Here is a 24,650-nt window from a genome sequence, read left to right as displayed (position 1 = left end):
CTGTTGCTACTTAATATGTTTTGATGAAGATGGCCAAGATTGTTTTGTTTGCCTACCGCCTGTATCACTGTTTGATGTTGAGTTTATTTTGCCGTGTAAGCCTGTAAGGCTTAATTAGAAGAGTCCCAATATGTGGTTCGAAAATGAGGCTGCATTCAGTTTATAATGAATTTTTGCAACGAAGAAAGACTATTGGTGCTTTGTAGTATAAAAGGTGACATGGAATTTGTCAGCACTCAACAGGATATTAAACACAAACGCACAACTCAGAAATAAACACTGGTGTGTAATGTCAATCATAAAATGGAGTGCCTGTTTTCGAATCATCTCGATCCCTGTGGTATTATTTTCAATCATACTAGCTACAAAATGAGCATAATTGTTGACGCTTTAAAAAATAGATTCTCTCGATATTAAAACAAGCCATCTTAAATGGATTTGAGAAGTTGCCACATTGCTATGACAGCAGAGACCCACACGTGATTAGCGCTGTCGTTATCTTTAGCATCTTCTATAAACAGACGTTAACTATTCACCGCCTGACGCCAAGCAATGCATCTCCATCAATTTTTGATTAAAAGTATTGCATCTTAATCGCCGGATCTGATGAAATTATAAGTCTTCACTAGTAGAGCAACTACATTTTCACTGCATTTCAGAATATGTAAAAAAAAAAAAAAAAGAATAAGTGTTGAAGATGGAAAAAGTTTACATTTTTCCAGAAATTATTAGACGTAACTCTGGGGATAGTCATCTTGAATGCTAAGGAAATTTTTGTTACTGATGGGTGACAACAGAGCTGTGAAACTTCACTCTTAATTGTAGCAATAACAAAACCTGTCATTGTGAATAATGTTAAGCATCTTCACGCCTCACCTCCCATCTTTTGATTTCTCTAGAATCCTGCAACAATTACACGCATCCTACTTAGTCACTTCAACTGGGATAAGGAAAAACTCATGGAAAGGTAACGAGCTGCGTTATTCTTAACTAACCTCCTTGTAACTTTCCAGCCAAGTTGTCTGACAAATTGAGGGTCTATCCTAATTTCTTGACCTCACACAGGTATTTTGATGGTAACCTGGACAAGCTTTTCTCCGAGTGTCACGTCATCAACCCCAGCAAGAAACCCCGCATCCGTCCTCCGATCAACACCAGATCATCCGCACAAGACATGCCGTGTCAGATCTGCTATCTGAATTTCCCTAACTCTGTGAGTTGTTGTCATACTTTTCATGAGCTCACGTGTGTTGATTTGGGAATTGTGGCAATATTGAGCATTTTTATCTGCAAGTATATCTGTGTGGAACATGGTCATTATGCATGCCTAATTAAAAAACCTACATCATTCCGATTTGCCACAGTTGTTAACAGAGCTTGGCGTGTCAAATTTAGAAGACATTTCACTTTACAGGGACTTGCAGAGTAGGGCTGAACGATTATGAAAAAAACATTTTTTTACTCCCCTCTAGTTGTGATTGTGATTTTAATTATTAATTGTAATATTAAATTATTTTTCCCAAGGTCATTTTTGAATGTATTTTTTTCACAATTACAACTGACAACTTTTCACGGATGTGCTTTAACTTGCAGCATCACAAAATGCAACACTTAAACGGTGAAAGTTTTTTTCCGCACAAGATGAGCAAACGTGTTAAATACACGCCTCAATAGCCCGGTATATATAAATGGAGACTTTTTTTTTTGTTCTGATTGAAATCATTCCAAATGAAGATTTTTGGTCTCCTGTTTACATGTGACGCGATCTACTCCCATCTGCCGTTCTGCTCCCCCTCTTCTCACCTCTGCTTTTCAGACATGACCCACCAAATCGTAGCATTTGCGTAAAAAAAAAAATCACTATTATATTGCATATGCAAATATTTGTTTAGCCCTATTGCAGAGTAATATCTATCCAAATGCAATGCTGCTTCGACTCCTGTTTTCAAGGCACAAAGGGTTAACACGCTTGTGTTTTACAGTATTTTACTGGCTTGGAGTGTGGACACAAGTTCTGCATGCAGTGTTGGGGTGATTACCTGACTACTAAGATCATAGAAGAAGGAATGGGACAGGTATACTATCTTTTCTAAAAAAATATATATATATATATATTTTTAAAGTGTATTGGCTCTTTAAAGAAAATTATTTGCATTTTGTTTTCCCTCTCAGACTATTTCCTGTCCTGCTCATAGTTGTGACATTTTGGTTGATGACAACACAGTCATGTAAGTATTCTTATAGTTCGTTTTCTGTCCTCTCATTTTTTATTTTGCATTGAGACAATGGTACTCATTTGAATTTGAATCCTTGGATCGCTACCTGATTTAGCCCTCATGCTGGCTCTTAAGGTGGGACTAATTGTCTTAACCTACATAGTGATGTCGCCCACTAACAAGATACACAATGGTCATCTCTGATCCATTTACGCAGCAAAATATTCTAAAATGTTTTATCTGTTTTCTTTTGTGAATATTTCCTGTCTTTTGCTTTTCCCCCAAAATCCCAAAACTATTTTATTGTATGTGCTGAGTCTAATACAGCTTTAACCAAACATCCCAGCTTTATGAAATGCTAACCATTCATTTGACTTCTCCTACAGGCGGCTCATAACAGATTCAAAAGTCAAGTTGAAGTACCAGCATTTAATTACAAATAGTTTTGTAGAGGTAAGTTTGATTTTTTTTCTTTTGTCTTTTGAATGTGTTAGAATGGAAATTAATTGGGATAGACTAATTATATAGCGTTGGCAATTTGTCGCTTATTGGCACCGTCCCTTTTTAAAATCTGCACAGGAACGCCCCTTTAAACTCGGAGAAGATCTATTATTAACGTAATTGTCTATTTATTTATAACATTAGTTACTGGAAATAAGTGGCTTCTTGTAGCTCAACGTGATTTGGACTGGCTGCCTCAACCAGGACAACAAACAATTTATCGGAATCAGCCATCTTTGTTTACGTTCGTTGTTGTCTTTGCCAATGATTGACTTGAGTTGATTTGAGTCGTAGTGACTTTAAACTCGGAGATCTATTATTAACGTAATTGTCTATTTATTTATAACATTAGTTACTGGAAATAAGGGGCTTCTTGTAGCTCAACGTGATTTGGACTGGCTGCGTCAACCACGACAACAAACAATTTATCGGAATCAGCCATCTTTGTTTACGTTCGTTGTTGTCTTTGCCAATGATTGACTTGAGTTGATTTGAGTCGTAGTGACTCGTCACCCATCTCAGACTATAATAATCGGTAGAGGTATCACTATCAAAGAGCAAGAGTGGGATGATAACTAAATTTAACTTTTTGCAACATCAGCAGTAACCACTTTGCCATGTAGAGGAAAAGTACAATGGCCATTGAAATAGGATAAAATTGCTTTGGCAAAAAGGGAAACAAAAAACATGTAGGACTGCGGCACTCGAGGACCGGAGTTTGAGACCTATGGGCGTTATAGACTGTATTCAACCAGTGTCATAGAACTGCGTCCGTTTTTAGTGGGCGTCCACTGTGCGTTGATATCACATGAATTCCATTTGGCTGTGGTTACCGTAGTGATGAGCAGTACAAGATGAGAAGTTTGCACCCTGTGTGTCATTTTCAGTGCAATCGACTGTTAAAGTGGTGCCCTGCTCCAGATTGCCATCACGTCGTTAAAGTCCAGTACCCAGATGCTAAACCAGTGAGGTGCAAGTGTGGCCGTCAGTTCTGGTATGAGAAAAACAAACACGAAAAAAGGCCTGATGTGTAAATGTAAGTTTCTTTAAAAAAAAAAAAAAAAACTCTTGCTGCAGCTTCAACTGTGGGGAGAACTGGCACGATCCCGTCAAGTGCAAGGTATGAGCAAACATTGATACAAATATGAATAGTTTGAATTCATTAGCGAAGAGTGATGTTTTCATTTCTGACACCAATTTACTTTTGCAGTGGCTGCGAAAGTGGATTAAGAAATGCGACGACGACAGTGAAACTTCAAACTGGATTGCCGCAAATACAAAGGTAAAGAAGTCAAAACTAATCAAGTTTGCGTTCTGGCTATACTCGTGCTCCAATTGCTGTGGGCACGAATGCCACCTTTTGGATTTAAGAAAAATAAAAACCCTTGTTTTAGCACATGGTTTTTGTTCCCTGCCTTGTCGGCATGTGTCCTTGCTGCAGTCAGATCTAACGGTGAGGTTGGAAATGCTGATAAATCTCATAAGCTAAGCACAGATCAACTGAGAGGGCGGTCAGTAAAATGGGTCAGGTTGGAGATAAGGTGGTTGTATTCCTATTTGTGTCTCCATAATCAGCAGAGGGAACCTGTGCCCAACTCGATGACATTGTGAACTACATTCATGTGCAGAGCGGTGCAACAGTCCCATTTTCTTGCTCATTACAGACAGTAATATAAGATTATAAAATGGCCAAATATTTACCTTATTAAATCGATCTCCTAATCATCTATTCTATTATTCTCCACTCTCCTGTCTCTTGTAGGAGTGTCCAAAGTGCCATGTGACCATTGAGAAAGACGGAGGCTGCAATCACATGGTTTGTCGGAACCAGAACTGCAAAGCGGAGTTCTGCTGGGTCTGCCTGGGCCCATGGGAGCCCCATGGTTCTGCTTGGTAAAAACTGCTCTCTGTCAGCCATAATTATTTCTTGACAATAATATGTTATATGTGACCTCACTAGTCTAAACATGACATTCTGATTAACTCATTAACTGCCATTGACAGCTATAAACGTCAAAAATTCATTTGAACTATTTATTGAAAATCTATTTTTTTTTATTGTGCATTTAGTTTTGTACATAAAATTCGTGATTAATTGCGAGTTAGCTAGTGAAGTTATGCGATTAATTATGATAAAAAACTTTCATCGCCTGACGCCTGATTTCTTTTTCTTTTTTTTTATTCATTCACTGCCGTGGATGGCTATAAATGTCAAAAATTCATTTGAACTATTTCAATTAGTTAAAAAAATTTTCCCATATATGAAAACCTAGACATTTTTAATTGTACATTTAGAACATATAGAATTTGTGATTAATTGTGAGTTAACTAGTGAAGTCATGTAATTGCAATTAAAAACATTTAATCGCCTCATGCCCCTAAATTTTAATATATATATATTTTTTAATGAATTTATGTCGGTGAATAAGTTAATATTACATTTGTGGAATATGAGTTATGCTGCAAAATCCAGCCATATTTATCCATCTCAGGGGGGCAGCCATTTTTCCACTTGCTTTCGGCTGAAGATGACATCACAGTTGCTCAGGGCTCGTGCAACGACCAATCACAGCTCACCTGTTTTCTGAAGCTGAGCTGTGATTGGTTGTTACCTGAGACCTGAGCAACTGTGATGTCATTTTCACTCGACAGCAAGTGGCAAAATGGCCGCCTTCTGGTATAAAAACTGGATTTTGCTACTTATATTCCACAAACGCAATATTAACCAGAATACCGTATTTAGAGTAGTGGGGCTGCATTGAACATATTACTGCGCTTTAAGTCTACCACTAAGCAAACAACACTGATGCAGTAGCTTAATTAGTCATAATAAAAAAAAATATGAATAACTTCATGGCCATAAATATGAAACAATCCTAGCAACCCCAAAAGTTTTGGGCAATGTGTTCCTATTACCCGTGCACTGTTATTCCATGAGTCCCATCTAAACTGCAATAGTACTTCACAGCGCACATGTTCTGTATTTTAGGTACAATTGCAATCGCTACAACGAAGATGACGCCAAGGCCGCCAGAGACGCTCAAGAGGTGAGTTGCCCGCAAAGCGAAAGCGCAATCCGCCCTTTGTGTTTTGAATCTGCCGGCGTTAACGCCCGCCGTGTGACCCCCCCTGTGCCGCGCGCAGCGCTCGCGGGCCGCCTTGCAGAGGTACCTGTTCTACTGCAACCGCTACATGAACCACATGCAGAGCCTGCGCTTCGAGCACAAGTTGTACGCTCAGGTCAAGCAGAAGATGGAGGAGATGCAGCAACACAACATGTCCTGGATCGAGGTGCAGTTCCTGAAGAAGGCCGTGGACGTGCTGTGCCAGTGCCGCTCCACGCTCATGTTCACTTACGTCTTCGCCTTCTACCTCAAGAAGAACAACCAGTCGATTATTTTTGAGGTAAGATGCAAGGTCACGTGATATCGCAAACGTCCTCCGAGAGGGAACTCTCTTAGCCTCCATGTTCTCTCGCTCGTGTCGGGCCTGATCTCATTTTCACGCTCGGGCTCACTCCCACTGGCTCGCCTTTTCTTTTCTTTTCTTTTTCTTTTTCTTTTTCTTTTTTGCAGTCAGTGGTTGTCCCACGAGAGGAGTCGTTCATCCGAGCTAGTGAACGCAGTTGAAATATCAGGCTTGAGACGAGGGGAAAATAATTTCTGAAAATGGCTGCCAATGGCGTTTATTTAATCTTATTACAACTGGGTGAAGGCAGGGTTTTTCCTGTATACAAAATTCAGAGGCGGCCACCTTATTTGCTCACCACCTCCGGCCCAAGTGACTGATAATGAATGAATGCTTTAACATGATAATAGTCATATTCTTATTATTGAAACGTGGAATTATTACATGTTGCCTGTAAAAAAAAATGAAAACGAGTCAGTTGAATTTACAGAATAAATGCACATCATGGTGCATGGTCAGGATTTTGGATGTTCAATACCACTTTTTTCCCCCCGAGTAGTCACCGCCACTGATACCACGCGTAAATAAATTTCCCCACCCATAAATGAATAGATGATTTTAAAGAAAGACTTATAAATCCCTATAAATCTCGATAAATTATTTTTCCATTAAAATTGCATGAAGTTAATTTGTATTCATATAATTTCAAATTTCTTGTCCCTGATCATAAAATAACCCAAGACTGGCATTGGCACCGATACCTGGTATCGGTAGTCACCCATCATAGTCAAGATGTTACCACCTTGTACTCCTTATTGGTATAAAATGTATATTACAATTTATATCAAGTGAAACTGGAGTAAAAAAAAAACAAAGCAACCTATCAAAGTCTGACTGCTACACAAGCCATTACTATGAATGATTAAAAAAAAAAAAAGTCAATTCTTATTCAGGACTATCGACATTCTTGACAATAAATTCTATGCTGCCTCACTAGTCTAAATATGGTATCTTGGTTAATATTGCATTAGTAGAATATAAGTTATGCAGCAAAATCCAGCAGTTTTTTAATCATGTAACAACCAATCACAGCTCAGCTTCAGAACAGGTGAGCCGTGATTGGTTGTTGCCTGATCTGAGTAACTTGATGATGTCATCTTCAGTCGACAGCAAGTGGCAAAATGGCAAATTTTACATCTGTTCTAAATGTACAATGAAAAAATTCTAGGTTTTCATACTCTTGTTACAAAAGTGGGAAATATGTTAAACTAATAAAAAATAGTTATAAAATTTGTTTTTTTACGTTTATAGCAGTCAATTGCAGTGAATGAAAAAAATATATATATAAAAAATTCGGGGCGTTAGGCGATTAAAGTTTTTTATCATAATTAATCGCATAACATAATTAATTAATTAATCATTGACTTCACTAGTTAACGTGCGATTAATCACAAATTTCATATCTGTTCTAAATGTACAATAAAACCATTCTATGTTTTCATACTCTTAACTAAATTGGAAAAAAGAGTTAAACTAGTAAAAATAGTTCAAATAAAATGTTGACGTTTATAGCCGTCAATGGCAGTGAACGAGTTAAAGAACATTTAAAGTTACAGGTACTACCGTATAGAACATGAAGACGGCGAGTCACAAAAATGAATGCTGGCACCTCACATGCATGCTTTTGCGACATTCGTCTATAACGCGTCTCGCTGGCCTTTTTTCCAGAACAACCAGGCCGACTTGGAAAACGCCACTGAAGTGCTGTCCGGTTACCTCGAACGAGACATCTCCCAGGATTCCTTGCAGGACATCAAGCAGAAAGTACAAGACAAGTACAGGTGAGTGTTGGGAGCGGGGGGGATGACATCACGTGAGCTCGGATCGGCGTGTGACGGGCGGCGTTGTCGCGTGTGCTTGCGTGCGTGCAGATACTGCGAGAGCCGGCGACGGGTTCTGCTGCAGCACGTGCACGAAGGCTACGAGAAGGACTTGTGGGAGTACATTGAGGATTGAGGACACGTCTCAATGCTTTGGACTCTGGAGTATCTTGACAAAATACGAGCGCTGATGCAATTGATCAGGGCAGTACGGGCCTTCTGCTGCCTCTCTGTTGGCAAACCTACCACTTTTGCATCCTTTTCTTTAACAATATTGAAGTAAATTATATTTAAATAAAGAGGTAGAGTAATAAAAAAAAGAAAGTGTACTACAGTATTGTTAGCAGCAGAAAGTCCATCTTAAAAACGTACATCCTCTTTTGGTTTATATTGTAACACCCCCCCCTCAGCTTCCTTTTACTTTTTTTTTTTGTTTTGTTTTTTTTGGGCTTGTGAATCTTTTCAGATTTTTGTTTTGTCTTGTTTTCCCATTAGTGTGAATATGTTTTAAACACAGCTTTAATTGTCCTGGCCATGTTTGCCGTTCGTGGCGAGGTCCTTTTGTTTGCTGGGCTGATTGTAAAGGGGCAAAGACGTTTCATAAAAAAAAAAAAAAATTAACAAAAACATAAGGAAAAAAACTAGCAAGTCTGTGTTTGTTTTTGTAAATAGTCCATATGCATGGAAGTTAAAGGGGCAAGTGTGGCACGGCAAGCGTTTGCATCGTTTTGACCTATTTATTCTTTACAAACATCGTAAGGTGTTTGGCAATAAGGAGCAGCATACAGGTGACTTCACCGGGAGCTCTGAATGGACACTACAAGGTTTTAAAAGGTGTCCAACACGCGTCTGCTCAATGTCCCTGCTTCCAACCTGCTGCCCGACATCACTTTTGTTTTTCAGAGCTCATTGTTTCTCAAGACTGAGTGACATTCACTCTTGTTTTGTTGCTGTTTCCCCAACGCGGCTTGAGGTCGCCCACCTTCGAGCTCCGCTCGCACCTTGGGCACGGAATGTAGTGGCAGTGCTGCTAACAGGCCGGGGGGGGGCGAGCGGGCTCATTCTCACTACGAATGGTAATAGCTGAAAGATGTGACTCCTCGCAGGGGGGGGAGGGGGGATTGAACATCGTTTGAAATGGATAGATGTCACGATGGTAGGATAAGGTCGTTCTTCGTCACGCTTTTGTTTTCGTTTTTGATGTTTGGCGGTTTAACGTTGAAATGTCGGTGCCCCAGTGCTGCAAGTTGTGGACGGCTCCGCTTGTAAATGCTCCCTTCGTGTTTGTGTGGAACACTGCGGCCTTCTCCGCATGTTCGGGCACTGATCAAAGTCACGGGATTGACAGAACAAAAGTGTCAACAACCCTCGTTCCAAAAAAAAAGAGAAAAAAGCCCATTTCTAGTACTATGGGAGGGGGGGCAGTTGTCCCAAAATGCTTCTTATGTGTTCAGACTTATTTTATCCTAGCAAATTATAAACTGTATTGTTTATTTGAATAAATGTCATGAGAAAATGTCATTTTCAGGCGTTTGTGTCAGTCATTAGTGAAATGGGTTTCATATAGTTTGACAAGTTCACCAAAATGCAGTGCAAACTATTTGTGATTTAAAACGTTAGCCGTAACAAACCTTGGTCTTAAAAAAGTGAAATGACTACGTCTTAGGCTACGACCAAGAGCAATATGAAGACCGACCACAAGATGGCGGCAGTCTACAAGGCTTGTTTACGCGACGCCACGCACGAGTTTGCGTACCTTTAAAAATAATAAAATAAAAGCTTTATTGAACTGTTGCAAACAAACTCGTATCTTTCAACACCCGCCTAATAGGTTAAAAAAAAAAGACCCTTTACTTAAATGTGTGCAAGACTCAAAGTAGTCCAAGTAAGTAACCAGTACAAACCTTTATTAAAGACAAAAACTGGTATATCTCAAAGACTGTATAAAATACAAAACATCCCTTGGAAAATAGGGCAAACCTGTCATTGACACGTGCTGTAGGCACCACACGACATTCCAAACTCTCTTCAGTAACCAACAAATGCGATTTTACAGTACAAGTAGGCTGTTTGGCAATCTCAACAGTGGTCAGTAATTCTGATTCTGACCAGTCAGATTGCTTTCATGACAATTGGTTCATACACATCAGACACTCCATTAGGTACACGCAATCTCGATCCAATACGAAAAGATGCTATTAGGAACAAATGTCCTGCTCAGTTTATGAATAGTTAAGGCACTGCAAAGCACAACCCTAAAATTGATGAATTTATTACAATGAAAATAAACACGTCTGGGTCCTGATTTACTAAATACCAGCCGCCAAGTTGTTTTGTCATAAGTGATATGGCAAAACACCTTGTGATTGGCTCCAAATTGGACGTCAGTACATTTATTGCCGAACTACAACAGGAAATACGCATTCAACTACAATCATAATAAAGCACGATATTATTCCAATCTTTTTTTCACTCTTCACATGCAGAGACAGCAGGGGGCAGCACTTCCTCACTTGTCTACCCTGACTCCATGCTCCTGCCCAAGGGAACTGACCACTAGTACCAATTTATGAAAACAAATTGACTAAGAATTTGCCAGGTTTGGGCCTGATGCCACTGATATTGCATTTAGAACCTCATTCCCGCAGTGCCATTATGTGTCCTCAATTGTGAGCCAGCCTTTCTTGTAGTCAATGAGCAGCTCCAGGTAGTACTTCCAATCGGGCTCGCTGTCATAGCACACCTCAAAGATGGTCTTCAGCGGGTCGCTGTGCGCCTCGTGGACCCGCACCACCTGCCCCCGGTACCACACCTCCGACTTGTCGTCCTCCTCGTACAGGTGTCGTATCCTCTTGCCCACCAGGTCCGGGTAAACGAGCCTCGAGGCCCCGCGGGTGCGCCGCACGGCCGAGCGCAGTACCCAGCGCCGCCTGCGCATGGCGCTGTGGCAGGCCGACGGGTAGGGGCAGTACTTGATTTTCAAACGCGATGTGGTCTTTTGCTTCCGGTAGCCGTTGAGGGGACGGAGAGTGCGACCCGAGTTTCCCGTACGCTGCCACTTGAAGGTCACGCGACTGCGCTCGGCCTCTTTGAGCTTGATCATCATTCTCGAACTGTTGGCCGGCCGGAACGCGGCTGCTTCGTCGTCGCTGCCGGGGAAGTCTTCCGAGGTTAAAGGCTGAGTCCAGGAATCGTCTTCAGTGCTGGTTTTCTTGTGCGATTCTTTTTCAGCGCGCTTTGGCGAGTCGACGTCCTCATCATCAGACCAGCTGTCGTTCAGAAACGTGCGCCTGGAGCTGCTCTTCACTCTGCTTTTTGACTTTGTGGCGCTCCGCTGGTGAAATTTGGCTTCTGGCGAGGAGCTGCTGCTGACGTCCGGGCCTTCCCGAGTCTCCGCGTCTACTCCTGAAATGCAACGACGTAAAAGGTCAAAGCGTGGAATTTGTCAAGGGAAATAAAAAGGTTAGTCATAGGGGGGAGGGAGTTAGTGTTAGGGTTAAGCGATCCTCCACAAGACCCGTGATCAAGCCAAAGTGATTGAAGAGTGAAGTACAATGTAGCGTATTATAACTAAATGGAGGTCATCCAGATTTAGACTCTGATTTAGTAGAAGCAAAACAAAAGACAATTTCATCTGGTTAAAAGTGATTTTCAGCGTTTAGAGGTTTCACTTTGATTTTTCTCCCACATAAAATAGAACAGCTGATATGTCAAAAACCGCAGAAGACATAAATAACTCATTCACTGCCATTGGCAGCAATAGACGTGAAAAATTAATTTTAACTATTTCTATTAGTTTAACTTTTTTTTTTTTTACAAGAGTATGAAAGCCTAGATTTTTTTGGGGGGTACATTTAGAACAGATATAACATTTGTGATTAATCGTGAGTTAACTAGTGAAGTCATGCGATTAATTACGATTAAAACATTTTTATCACCTGACGCCCCTAATTTTTATTTTCTTTGATTATTTTTTTTTTAATAAAAAATTTTTTGCTTTGTTTTTAAGAAAAGATTATTAAAAATTAGGGGCGTCGGGCGTTTACATTTTTTAATCGTAATTAATCGCATGACTTCACTAGTTAACTCACGATTAATCACATATATATTAAAAAATCTTGGTATTCATACTCTTAACAAAAGTGGGGAAAATGTTAAACTAATAGAAATAGTTCAAATGAATTTTTGATAGCCGTCGATGGCAGTGAATGAGTCAAGCAAATCAAATAAATCTCAACACTTCACCTTTTCTTGCAAAATAATGATGGTGTTGAGCAACTGGTGTTAATTTTTTTTGGGGGGGTTGTTGAGTCCTGGTGGTACTTTTGCACGCTACATATTGTATTTCACTCTTGCCAGGGTGGACGACACCTCTCACCTAAAATCAGCTAGGGAGGATAGAAGGTTTCAAAGCTTTGCTTCAGTTAATGAACTGGAAATGGTTGCTTAAAAGACAGTTGAGCTGGATGTTAGCATGCTATAGAGAAGAGGAGACATCAAAATCTATACAATGCTGACAAATTAAAGCAGAGATCACACATGATCAAAGTCAGCCAAAGCCATATTCAAATAAGTCGTCAGCCACCGACTCCCATCATGATTGTGACCTAAAACGGCGCGATAGTGAAAAAGGAAGCCGCAATGTTTTTTTCTCACCAACGCTTTTGTGCATTTTACGCGTTGTGAATACACTGGCGCCATGCTGCCTCTCATAGGTCAATATTGGTACTACAAAAGCTATCTGGCTCAGTCGGGGAAGGAGTCATCTCACACTAAAAGTACAAACTTGCATTTTTTTTCCCTCCATTGTTCAACCTTGTCATGTTAATTAACTCATTCACTGCCATTGACGGCTATAAACGTCAAAAATTCATTTTTACTATTTCTATTAGTTTCACATTTTTTCCACTTTTGTTAACTAGTATGAAAACCTAGAAAACCAATTAATTAATTGCCCCTAATTAAAATAAATAAAAAAAAATTTTAATTAGGGGTGTCAATTATTAATTTTTTATTGTAATTAATCGCATGACTTCAATAGTTAATTCACGATTAATCACAAATTTTATATCTGTTCAAAATTAACAATATATTTTTTCTAGGTTTTCATACTCTTGTTAACAATAGTGTGTGGGGGGGGGGGGGTTGAAACTAATAGCAATAGTTAAAATGAATTTTTGACGTGTATAGCAGTCAATGGCAGTTAATGTACTATTTTTCTCCACTATACCTCCATTTACATCTACAACCAGCAGATGGCAGAATTGGGTCTCTTTTGGAAATTCGACCGTTGTGATCGATCAAGTTTATCGGGTTAAATCTCCTTCAAAGTCACAGAAGAGAAAATATGACGGAGAGTAGAAGGGATGACAATGTACGTAAATACGCATAAACACGGGTACAATTGTTACATTGATTATATTATTTTGCCATTAGATGGATTTTTTTTTTTTTGTTGGTTATTTTGTGGAAGAAAATTGTTCATTTCATGTTTGCAGTGTCACAAAATATCCTTTCACAAAAAGCTGGTTTTATGGCATTCGTTTGGCGGCCCAAAATTTGGATTCGGTGATTTGAATGAGACCAACCCATGTAATACTGATTCAGAAAAAAAAACGCAATAACGTTAAAAAATAATAATAATTTCACATAATCTTTTATTTGTTACTTTTTAGTCAGAATGCTCTAAAGTGTCAGAAAAGTTCACTTTTTTTTTATTTTATTTTTTAAATGGCTGGTATTGGAAGAGTTACAAAATAAATAAAATGGTATATTTTTAAATGGTCTCAATGCTAACAATGACATGAATTACATGCAGAACATTTGACTGTTTTGTTTAACTTTACAACAGAAAAATCAGATAAGTGTTTTAAAAAAATCAGACAATTAAATAAAAATAAAAGAAGCTATGGATCACTCAAGTGCAACAAACTGCGAGAAAACAGCATCATAACATCCAGTTCGATCGAAAGTGAGATACAGTGAAGAGTTGCGGCATATTAGGCTCGTTTCAAAATGGAGCTTTTAAAGACACACTTTGTTGAGCCAGCAACCGCACTCACCAAACAAGACATTGCGCAAATGCTCATCTTTGGCCCCCGGGGGCCCCTTTGGCCCACCTTGAAAAAGTGCAGCGCAATCATACAACTTCCTCAACTCGGAAATTAGTTTCCCAGTTCTGCTCGCGACAAAAACAAAAACAAAAAAAGAAGGAAAGTGTAGTGGGTGTTAACTGACAACATCAAAATTAAGTTCATATACCTGGGTAGCCTTTTGGACATCGGGTGACGCTGAGTCTGTAAAAAATAAATGCATTTTATTGGGAATATGAATGGCTTCTGCCAGAGGAGCAGAAATGTGTCAGTGCTTAGATAACAAACCAGCGTTCGAGTAAGTGGAACCAAATGAAAGTCATTAGCGTGTCTGGCAATTTGACAGAACTTTTTTCTGCAAGAGGAGTCTGGAAAGACCGCAGCGGGTTCAAAAAGTGTGCTTGCAAGACTACCAACAGTAGTCCGGCACTTTGTTTTTTAACCACCGTCACAGAACGAGTTTTCTCTTTGATGCAATTTTTTCGCTATTACTTTTTTGGTCAAAGTGGATTTATGCAGGCTGGATTCACGCTGCGGGTTCAAACATTTCATCAGGGGTGGACTGTAAATTTGACTTTCGCAAACAGCCGGTCCAGTTTTGGTCCATATAAATCTGCATCGAGCCATATCGTATGTGCATATCCTCCATCAACTGTATTTAAACATTTTCTTCATTTTAATGTACCCAATTTTGACCATATTTTCTTGCTACAGTAAGACCACCCCCCCCCCACCCCTCATTCGCAGAAATACCTACACTTTTTTTTTTAATAGCATTTACAGCTTTCTTTTTTTAATTATTTGATCTGTCTTTAGATACAAATTAGGACTCTCCCAATTTTCCATTTGTGCAGTTCCAGCACCCTCTGGTGGTTAGTTTAATTTTAATTAGGCATGTTTTGACCACCTACATGCTAATCGCCAGATGAGGGGAAACTTAGCACGTTTGAGTTCCTCCCCAAATTGACCCGATTCAAAATGTGTGCATGCATTAGCAAGAAGTTCCTAAATATTAACCCATTCACTCACTCCCAGCTATTTTTCACTGAAGCAACCCCCTTCACTCCCGGCTGTTATACTGGATTTCGACAGATTTTGCAAATATCAAAGAATATTGTTCTAATGCTATAAAACCATGGAACCTACCAAAAGAAAGATTAGCGTCTCCTCTTTCACCAGGGAAAAAAAGTTTCCGTTTCTGTTTTGCGGCAATTAGCTGCAATGGCTACATTTCATCATTATTCACAAACCTGTTGAAAACACTGGAGAAAAGAGCTTGCTGCAAATTGTCTCTGGCTGATCTCTTATACTCTACCACCTGCTGGCCGCTATTTGTAATAACTACCATTGCTTTAAGCGACCTCTTCAGGTCAGAGGCTGCATCAATGAGTAATGAGCAAAAGTGTTAATAGTGATCGTAAATGTTACCTTTACTGTTTGAGCTATATGTATTATTATGACCTCAGCTAATTAGCATTGTATTGACAAGACGTTAAAAATAAAATGACCCAATATGAGTTGTTGTTTTTTTTTTTTAAGTTTGTGAATTCTTATAAAGTATCGTTTTTTTTTTTACTTAAAAAAAAAAACATTTAATCGCCAACCTCCCCTCCCAGATTTGAAACATCTTGATTCCAATTCAGTTATTGAATTTTGTTGTGTTTTCTGGAAATCTGGACAAAAGGAATCACAATACTTAAAATAAAATAATTAGAGCTGTCAAATGATTATATTTTTTAATCACATTTTAGAATTTTGATCAATCACGATTAATCACAAAAAAAAAGAGGCTTTTTTATCAATATTTTTCCCCCCACCAAATTTGAAGAGCACCGGTTATGTATGAATTATTTTGACATTTAATGTTATGAGGACGTCTTCAACATTTTTCGATCCGCTGCACACGCTCATCCTCCTCTTTTTCCAATCAGTTAATTACTTGCATCATTTAAAATGGGAAAAAAATTACCCCAATATTTTGACATGAACAAATATTCTAAATGTCATACGCAAACATTTATTAAATGCTTGACTTGATTGCACGTAATTATGTTTATCCTGTGCTCCCTTAAACGTAGCCATCCGCTGTCACGCTAAAGGATAACCTATGGTCAAAATTAATATACGTTAATTCATGATGAATGCGATTTTTTTTTTTGTCATTATTTAATCAGTTGATGCTTTAATTTTGACAGCACTAAAAAAAAAAAAAAATCCAGCCAAAATCCAATCACAGTTTGACATCTTGAAATTCCCAAATATGCTTTGTTGCCCCCGTTTCGATCCCAACACGTTTAGCGCACTCACCCAGGTGCTTGCAGACATCGGAGTAATACAAGAGGTTGAGCGCGTCGGCGTAGACGTCGGGCAGGTGTTTGAGCGACATCAGCCTCCTGAGGCGCGACGAGCAGGGTTTGTGGAGCTGGATGAGGATCTTCTCTTCCGAGAGGGTCGTGGGCCGCAGCTCCACTTTGTGCTCCTGCAGGACTTGGTCGATAAATGACCCGGGCACCGCGGGAAAAAGGATTTCTTTCACCACCAGCATGGGGAGGAACACCGCCCCCGTTCGCATGACGTGCGGGAAAGGGCAGCGCTCGTGTACGATGTACTCCCGGAAGCGATCCAGAACCTCCTGGAGAGCAGAACTGATCTCCTTGCTGAGCCACTTGTGTCTGGCTTTACTCCCCAACAAGCAGGAGACTTTCTGGACTTTAGTTGACGAGGGTTCTGCCAGCTCCAGCTGAGACCGCCAAGTTCGGAGCTGCTGCTCTGAGGTGCCGGACACACATTTGGACACCTGCTTGCAAAGGGTACGATGCAGCTCTAAGAAATGTTTACGAACGGATGCTTTTGCTTTCATTGGCGGGATTTCAGCCGGAACGTGTGCCGGTGTTTCTTGTTGCGCCGCCGGACAGTAGAGGTTCAAATCGGGGCGCCGCAGATTGTTGGTGAAGCTAAACTTTAGGCACACGGGTAGAATGGTTTTGTCATCCAATTTGGGCTCGAGTGGACCGACCGGTTTCGACTCCGTGCTGGCTACCCGCTCCTGTGGCGTCGTGGCGTTAACCGGCAGTTCGGGGCTCTGCGAACTCGCGCTGACCGCCTCCGGCCATGCCGGCTTCCGTTCAAGTCGGTCAGGTTCCCGTATCTGAGTGACCAGCATGGACTTGGCGTCTGACAAAGTCGCGTCTTCGGCCTGCGGTTTGATTTGATCCTGGATTGCGCTGCAAGCAGCCTGACTTGGAGAATTTTCGCGAGCGTCGCACGCGTCCGATTGATTTCTCTTTTCGACTTTGATCTTTGTGGGTTCCATCATTTGGACTTGGGATATCTCTGGACACACATACGTGGGCGGTCCAAGCGGATCAGATTTGATTTCTTTAAGGGGTGTTGTGGGTTTGACTTTACAGTGGTCAGACTGTTGCGTCCTGCTGTGAGGCTCCACGTCTGGAGATTTGAGGCATCCTCGGTCAGGTGCCAGGCTAAAAACACCGTCAATAACCGGCATATGAGGAGACTCCTCTTGATTTCGTATGAGGACCCCGTCTCTTTCTAACTTTTGTCGCTTTTTAATACAGTCAAGTTCACATAAATCGGGTGCTTCTTCCTTGATTTTTATAAGCGAAGGGAAACGTCTCTTCAGACTGTCTTTAAGAATAGAGTTGCATGAAAGTCTGTCGTGCTTATTGACGGTTGCGATGACGGTTTCAGATCTGACGCAATCCGCCTTCGATTGGGGAATCCGCGTCCTTGGGGAAACTGGGAGCTCTTTGGGATGTCTGGGGCACGTAAACTGACTTGCGTAAGAAGAATAGTCCAACAATCTGTCTTGGGTCAAGCCAGAAGGCGAAAGAACTGCTCGATCCATCTGGTGATCGAGTCGACTGGCGAGCGAAGGATACAGCCTGCTAATTGGAATGTGGGAAGGCAACACAGATGGGCCCACCGGTCGCGTCGGGCTGATGGGTTCCATCCGCAGCAAGGAATGCGAAGGGTCCAACGGTCCGATGTGCTGGTTGCTCTTCTGAAGGCTGGCCGCCATGGCCAAACGTTGATCTGACGGCGAAACGCTGATTCTGTGTGAAGGCAGCCCAGGAGGCACGTGCTGCCTCTCAACGTTTCGGATTTGACTTAAATGGAACCCAGGGCGTGCGTAACATGGATAGCCGAAGCCCTGCGCGAAGGAGTGACTTGGTTGTGTTTCAGTGCTATGCAAAAACAACGGAATGTCTCCATGAAGCGTCTGAGGGAATGCATAATGCTCCCGAGGGGTCGGCACGGCGCTTTTTCGAATAACGGGAATGTCCTCTTTGCGCTCGCCGCCGATATCCCGACAATGTGTTCTGTTTTCCACCTCCATATTGGCCTGCGGGTAGTAAAACATTGGGTGCTTTGTTGGATGGCCATATTTGGGCATAGGAGAACGTTCTTGATAAAGCTCTGAGGTCATATGCTCATATGTTGCATGGGAGGGGTGAAGGCCTGCGTAGCCTCTGGGGGGAGGCTGTAAATGTCGGCTTTGCTCGCTTAAAGACGTGAGCATGGAGAGCGGGGGCATGCAGTGGTAGCCGCTGAAGTTTGGCTCCATTTGGGTCGGCCTCCCTCTGCTCAAACTTTCCGCAGTCATCCTCTTGACGTGCTCCTCGCCGGGATCCAACTGTAAAGCTCGCCGTTTGTCTGGCGCTTTTCGCTGGATGGGCGATCTTTGGTTGCGGTAAGCGTCCCCCCCACCTTGAGTCCAGTCGTGCTCAAAATCCGCATTGGCTGCCATCTGGCCATGCTCCAAGCGGTAACGATGGCCCATCATGCAAGTCAGGTCATGGCAGCAGGGGTTATGTCCATACACCGCTTTTGGAATTGCTAATAAAACGGAATTGTCAGATGAATTGTCGCCGCCAGTTTTCGGACCAGACGCATGACGTAACGGACTTCTTGCGTCCAGCAGCGAAGCGCTCGGGTTAGTCCAAGGTGTCGTAAACTCTGCTGCATCTTTTCCTCGGGGGTTGTAGGAATAATGGGCCCCGCCGTACTGGAGCACCGGCTTTACAATAAACCCGGACATGTCTGATGATTTCGACAGTCCAGCAAATGCCACGGCTTCGTCAAATAAAGGCATCTTGGCTCATAACATCTCAAGGGTCTGCTTCCACTGGTTGCTCATCTTGTCAGGATTTGATGATGTGGCCCCAAACCTAAAAATTATAAAAACAAGTGTAAGCACATGTCATGTAATTTGTTGTTAGCTTTCTTGCACTTATCCTATTGGGAAATTTAGACTGTCCAAACCCCTAAACTACCACGCATATGTCTAGAATGCAATTAATCCGTGTTTCCCACACCATGTTAAAACTTGGGCAAGCCACCCAAGTAAATTGGCCACCACTCAAGAAGTTTCCCAGAAAATGTATTAAAAATATATTTAAAAAAACAAAACAAAACAAAAAGGAGTCCACCCACCCAAGTACATTTAAAATCTGTGGGAAACACCGTAATCATTCAAAAAATATTTTGCACCGAAGGTCACATGCAAGCCTTGATGAGACTTATCACATGTATATCAAACATGGGAAATAAGTAACAATTTGAGGAATGTCAAAAGGCGCCGCTCAACTCATTCACTGCCAGCCCAACTAAAAAGTATTTTTGACGTCTTTAGACATCAATGGCACTGAATGAGGAAAATGCAGCAGTATTTTCACACAACTACTCTGACAAACAAAATATATGCCCAACCTGCATCTGTGACAAAGGAAAATATTCAGCCATCGCTTATGCCTCTTACAATCATGTGTGAAAATGAATGTTATGTAAGCCCCGATGACCAACGCGCCTCTGATGTTCAAGAACAAAAATCCCAGGTCAAATGAATATTCTAATTTGTTTTTCATTTGTCAGGGGTCGGCAACCTTTAATACTCAACAGCCATGTTGGCCATCTACCACAGGAGTGAAAAAAATCACTGAGAGCCACAAACCCTTTTGACATCTAAAATGAAGATAACGCAAATTTTATCTGCATGTATAAAAAAGGTTAACAAAGAAACCAGGTTGAAGCTCACATTCAAATAAAATACTAGTGAATGTTTGAGTACTCCTCATAGTCGTGACATTAAAGCCCCCAAAATGCTGTCAGATATCAACTTAAATTCAAAAATACCATTTCAATTAACTCATTCAATGCCATTGACGGCTATAGACGCCAAAAATTCATTAGTTAGTTAAAAAAAAATTCTTCACTTTTGCTAACAAGAGTATGAAAAACTAGGAAAAAAATGTATTGTAAATTTAGAACAGATATAAAACTTGTGATTAATCGTTAGTTAACTAGTGAAGTCATGTGATTATATTACAATTAAAAAATGTAATTGCCTGACGGGGCTCATTTAAAAATATATATTTTTTAATCGTAATTAATTGCATTATAATTTTATATCTCTTATAAATGTACAATTTAAAAAAATCTAGGTTTTCATAAAAAATGAAATGAAAAAAATGTTAAACTAATAGAAATAGTTCACATGAATTTTTGAAGTCTATAGTCGTCAATGGCAGTGAAGGAGTTAAAAATGAAAAACACATTTCTTTTAAAATTGTAATTTATTTTCAAAATAATAGATAAATAGAATCTTTATTTTACCTGGATAATGTGAATTATGCTCCCGAACCTCATGCATATTTTTGTTTAAATTTAATATTACAAAAGCGCATTAATCTTCAAATTTATGATTACATTTGAAAAAGCAAACACATTTATTTATAATTTAAATGTAATGTATTTTCCAAAGTCACAGAGAGCCACAATAGATTAAAGAGCCAACACCTGTACTAACCATAGAGATTGTCCATTGCTCATCATACAACTAATTAATAACTCCACCCAACTAATTAATCTCCAACTATTAAAAACATTGCGTCACCACATACCAGTGGTGTATGTGACGTTCAACATCTTTTTTTTTTTTTTAAGCTCTATTAAACAGTTAGTTCTTAAGGCTCTTTTATCCTTGACTCACCTGCATGCCACATCAAAGCCTCATTTGTTTGTCATCACAACTTTCAAACTGTCGCTTAGGTATGATTATTCAAAAACACATACATGATATTGAGATTGCCCAATACCATTTTAATGAGTGAACCCACCAATATGAAATTCTAAGTATTGTCATCAGCTTTTACGGATGTTGTATGTTTTTGCCATATTTAATTGTTCTGCATCGGTAAGAAAAGTACTTAGTATGCTATCAACGCTAGAATTTTGGTGCCGTGCCTTTCTATGCTAAAAGAGTTCTAAAGCTGAGTCACACAATCAACCAAATTTACAGTATGTGCGCAACATCGCAGGTGCACAGCAGGAATTATCAAGCCATCCTGTTGTCAATCTTATCTCGGCTGGCGTGCGTGTTTCCGGCGATAAAGCAAACAAAAACGGTTCTACACTGACAAACTTTTACCTCGTGCCGGAGAACTTTTAATATTTGATACGCATGTCACGGCACGAAGCGGTGCGCCGGCACGTGACACAACTTCCACATGAGTCGAGAGGAAACCAGTTAAACCTCTTGAATACATTTAGAGGAATTAACACATTAAACACGAGCCAGGGTGGATGTTTGCCAGTGGCTTCTTTTGTAGACATTTCTTTTCGCTTCCTTGAGGAGGTAACTTGAAAGACAACTTGAAATCATGTGTTTTTGAGTATTGACGCGGGCTTACATGGGGAAAAAAACACGTACATTACTTTGAATGTAACGACTTTAAAAAGGTGGTTGTTAACTATACTCACGAGAACAGACTTTAATGGCCACAAACGTGACTAAACGTGCAATTCCGTTTGATTAATATTAGCTTGTTTTCCCTCCACCGACTGCCATCCTTAGCGAAACTACAACAAAATCACATTTCAATGCAAAGTTTCTTTACCTCGATTTGAGATGTCACGCGGCACTTTCGACAAAAAAAGACTCCATGTGTGACAAGTCCAAAATTGGAGAAGTAAAGTAAAAGGTTTGCCAGCGGCTCAAGCGGAGGAACACTCCACGAAATATCCTGTGGAGGAAACGATTTAAAAAATAATAATAAAAACGCGGCCGGGGGTTGTTGTTTTGGTGCGTTCTGCCCTAAATGACTTTTCCCGCGCCCTGCGGATGCCCACGCGTTTTTTGGGGGGAGAAGTGAAACACAGTTGAGGACGAAGACAAAGGAGGGAGGAAGAGGAGGGAGGGAGAACATGAAGGATGGCCTGTGATCAATAGGCGGAGTTTTGGTTTTCAACACGTGATCATGAAAGGGAACTTTCACTGATGAAACTCTTAAACGCTTTCATCTTGTTCCCAATTGTTAAAGAGTTCAGAGACATCAGGAAGAACGTCATGGTATATTGTGTTGTGCTATGTAAATTCCAGGGACTCAGTGGAGGCAATGCTGCTTTTGGTACATTTAATCAATAGACCAGCACAAATGTGGCACTTATATGTAATTCCGGGTTTCCTTGTCTAAAAGACTATTTCAGATATTCGTAACTTACATCATTCTTATTCGCAAATGACATTGCAGATGTGTGGAACATTTTATACCCAAAAGACTTGGCTCTCCAATTACTGCCAAGACAACAAAACACACATACTAACTGTACTTAACGAATGCTTAATTTAAACGTATTGCACATCAAAGTTAGATGAAATGTGTAATTATGTAAAAGTTTGAAAACCAACAGTTGTCAAAACAAAACAAAACCAAATGTATTTACTTCAAAGTTTGATACAACGAATGTACTGTCCTGAAAATAGTTTAAGCCACTAAAACATTCCGCACTGTTTGTAAATTTAATTCAGTGATTCTTTCTCATACCAATAGAGGGCGCCCCCATACCATTAGTGGTAACACACTGCGAAAACAAGCCAAGAGCAAATGACGCCACTTTTGCTATTCATGTAAATAGAGTTTCCCATTACTATGATCTAAATTCATTTACAGATATTTGCATTGCAATTTTCAATATCTACTCCTTATCTACTATGTTTTGCCTAGTCATAATTCCAGTTGAAAGTATTTTTAAATCGCTTTTCAGATCGAGGAAGTGAAATGATATATAATTCAGTTGCATATACAATACCTAGATCTGTAATAGGAAACCACATACACATGAATGGTAAATGACATCTCGGATAGCAATAAGTTTTGACTTGGCAAAAATGAATTAGCTATGTTTTTTTTCAACTTGCCACAATTACGTTCGATATTTTGAATGAAAAAAAATTGTGACTAGTTAAAAAGACAATATTTACAATGCTAATTCAGGATAGTCAAACTGATCTTAAATATTGAATCCATGTGTCATATACTTACATCTTACAGCAGCTCAGAATCAATACTATCTAATAACATGGCAAAAACATAAATACGAAACATCATACTCACCAGAGATGCTGATTCTCAAATGTATTATCGGGTTCAGATCCCCACAAATGTGTTTTGTTATTTTTAGAGCTAGTGTTGGAAAAAACGGTGGCTGATGTTACTACGGCATCAAATCTCAGGAATGGATTGGCCGGAAAATGTTGAGGACAGTCTACAAGTAATTTCAAGACGAGTGATCAAATACTGGGTCATGTAAAATAAGGCAACGACACAGCAATGATGCCACGGTATCATCTCAAAGCATTAGTTTGATGTCTTTCATTAAATGGTTTGGTCTGAAGGCAGGCATATTGTTTTTTGTTATTGCATAGTGTGAAGGGAAAAAAATAATGAAAAATTAAAAAATTAATAAACAGCTAAAACTACATCCGCAATAATAATAAAAATGTAATAATTTATGTCATTTATTTGTAAAATAAAAAAGGCAATATAAAGCAATATTCAAATTCAAAGTAAAGTAGAAGAATTGAAAAGGGACAGAAAGAAGTAAAACTTGTTTTGGGACAGAAAGAAGTAAAACTTGTTTTGTCTGCCCCTGATAAAAAAAAATTACACACGCAAAATGAATGACAGCCAGTGGTCAAGACGCTTCCAGTGTTGGTTTTTGATTTTATTGAACATATAAACATAAATAAAACACATTACAAGTTTAAAATATAAATTGAAGTAAAAAAGAAAACAAGAATAGCACGAAAGAAAAGAGTTTATATGTTAAAATGGGGTAGGAGGAAGTTAAAACTTATCTCGTCCTTCCCCTTATTCGTTTAATGCTTGATAAACTAAAACTAAACCGTGATCATAAAATCTAGCATTCGTGTTTACCCTCAGGATGAGTTCACACAAAGCCGCGCTTGCATCATACCAACTCACCTTGTCATCTGTGAGTTGGATTTTCATTCATGCTCCTCCCCAAGGACCGCCACGGTTGGGTCTAGACTCGTCCCTGGCTCCCATCAGTCCCTGCGGGCCTCACAGGTGAAGAGATGCTCGTCGAGGGGGGGCGCGTCTTCCAACCGACGGTCTTTTCCCATCGGAGCGACTCCGCACTTCCCATTGCCATGGCATCGGAGCCCGAGGCCAAGCAACACATGGCATCATGGGGCTGGCGGGGCCGTGCAACATTTGGCCCAACACATT

The 24,650-nt window shown here is 40.2% G+C and overlaps 2 protein-coding genes across 13 annotated transcripts in view; one reads left to right on the top strand and one right to left on the bottom strand.

Annotated features, from left to right (window-relative positions):
• arih1 (ariadne ubiquitin-conjugating enzyme E2 binding protein homolog 1 (Drosophila)) overlaps window positions 1-9,526 on the top strand; it is a 61,444-nt gene extending 51,918 nt beyond the window's left edge. For all 8 annotated transcript variants that reach the window (XM_086073449.1, XM_086073453.1, XM_086073448.1 and 5 more), the window contains 13 exons: window positions 900-967; window positions 1,066-1,213; window positions 1,983-2,075; window positions 2,173-2,228; window positions 2,603-2,669; window positions 3,605-3,711; window positions 3,795-3,837; window positions 3,928-3,999; window positions 4,480-4,610; window positions 5,707-5,764; window positions 5,862-6,122; window positions 7,854-7,966; window positions 8,057-9,526. In XM_086073449.1, coding sequence (XP_085929575.1) covers window positions 900-967; window positions 1,066-1,213; window positions 1,983-2,075; window positions 2,173-2,228; window positions 2,603-2,669; window positions 3,605-3,711; window positions 3,795-3,837; window positions 3,928-3,999; window positions 4,480-4,610; window positions 5,707-5,764; window positions 5,862-6,122; window positions 7,854-7,966; window positions 8,057-8,141 — 1,302 coding nt within the window. In that variant the 3' untranslated portion in view covers window positions 8,142-9,526. The remainder of the gene's footprint in view (window positions 1-899; window positions 968-1,065; window positions 1,214-1,982; window positions 2,076-2,172; window positions 2,229-2,602; window positions 2,670-3,604; window positions 3,712-3,794; window positions 3,838-3,927; window positions 4,000-4,479; window positions 4,611-5,706; window positions 5,765-5,861; window positions 6,123-7,853; window positions 7,967-8,056) is intronic.
• A 365-nt stretch (window positions 9,527-9,891) lies between these two features.
• prmt2ip (PRMT2 interacting protein) lies at window positions 9,892-23,697 on the bottom strand. Of its 5 annotated transcripts, XM_086074207.1 has the most exons (4): window positions 22,017-22,289; window positions 16,405-19,289; window positions 14,267-14,301; window positions 11,263-11,410 (listed from the first exon to the last, which is right to left on the bottom strand). In XM_086074207.1, exons 2-4 carry the CDS (start codon window positions 19,211-19,213, stop codon window positions 11,405-11,407), a joined length of 2,850 nt encoding a protein of 949 aa, XP_085930333.1. In that variant the 5' UTR covers window positions 19,214-19,289; window positions 22,017-22,289; the 3' UTR covers window positions 11,263-11,404. The 5 variants fall into 5 exon arrangements, with proteins under 5 accessions (XP_085930330.1, XP_085930329.1, XP_085930331.1 ...); XM_086074204.1 differs by lacking the exons at window positions 14,267-14,301; window positions 22,017-22,289 and adding an exon at window positions 23,514-23,697 and having other exon boundaries at window positions 9,892-11,410; XM_086074203.1 differs by lacking the exon at window positions 14,267-14,301 and having other exon boundaries at window positions 9,892-11,410.
• Window positions 23,698-24,650: the final 953 nt, after the last annotated feature.

The sequence above is a fragment of the Leptonotus elevatus genome, chromosome 4 (assembly GCF_054856555.1).
Source record: "Leptonotus elevatus isolate MCC_2025b chromosome 4, RoL_Lele_1.0, whole genome shotgun sequence".
Lineage (NCBI taxonomy): Eukaryota > Metazoa > Chordata > Actinopteri > Syngnathiformes > Syngnathidae > Leptonotus > Leptonotus elevatus.
Note: the sequence above shows the minus strand (reverse complement) of the source record. Positions and strands in the feature narration are given on the sequence as shown.

Bases quoted from the DNA above. Each gene is read 5' to 3' on its own strand.
- prmt2ip (XM_086074204.1), bottom strand. From the start codon at position 19,213: ATGCCTTTATTTGACGAAGCCGTGGCATTTGCTGGACTGTCGAAATCA. The intron at 11,411-16,404 runs GTGAGTGCGCTA...GTTGCATTTCAG, and splicing joins CGATGTCTGCAAGCACCTGG to GAGTAGACGCGGAGACTCGG.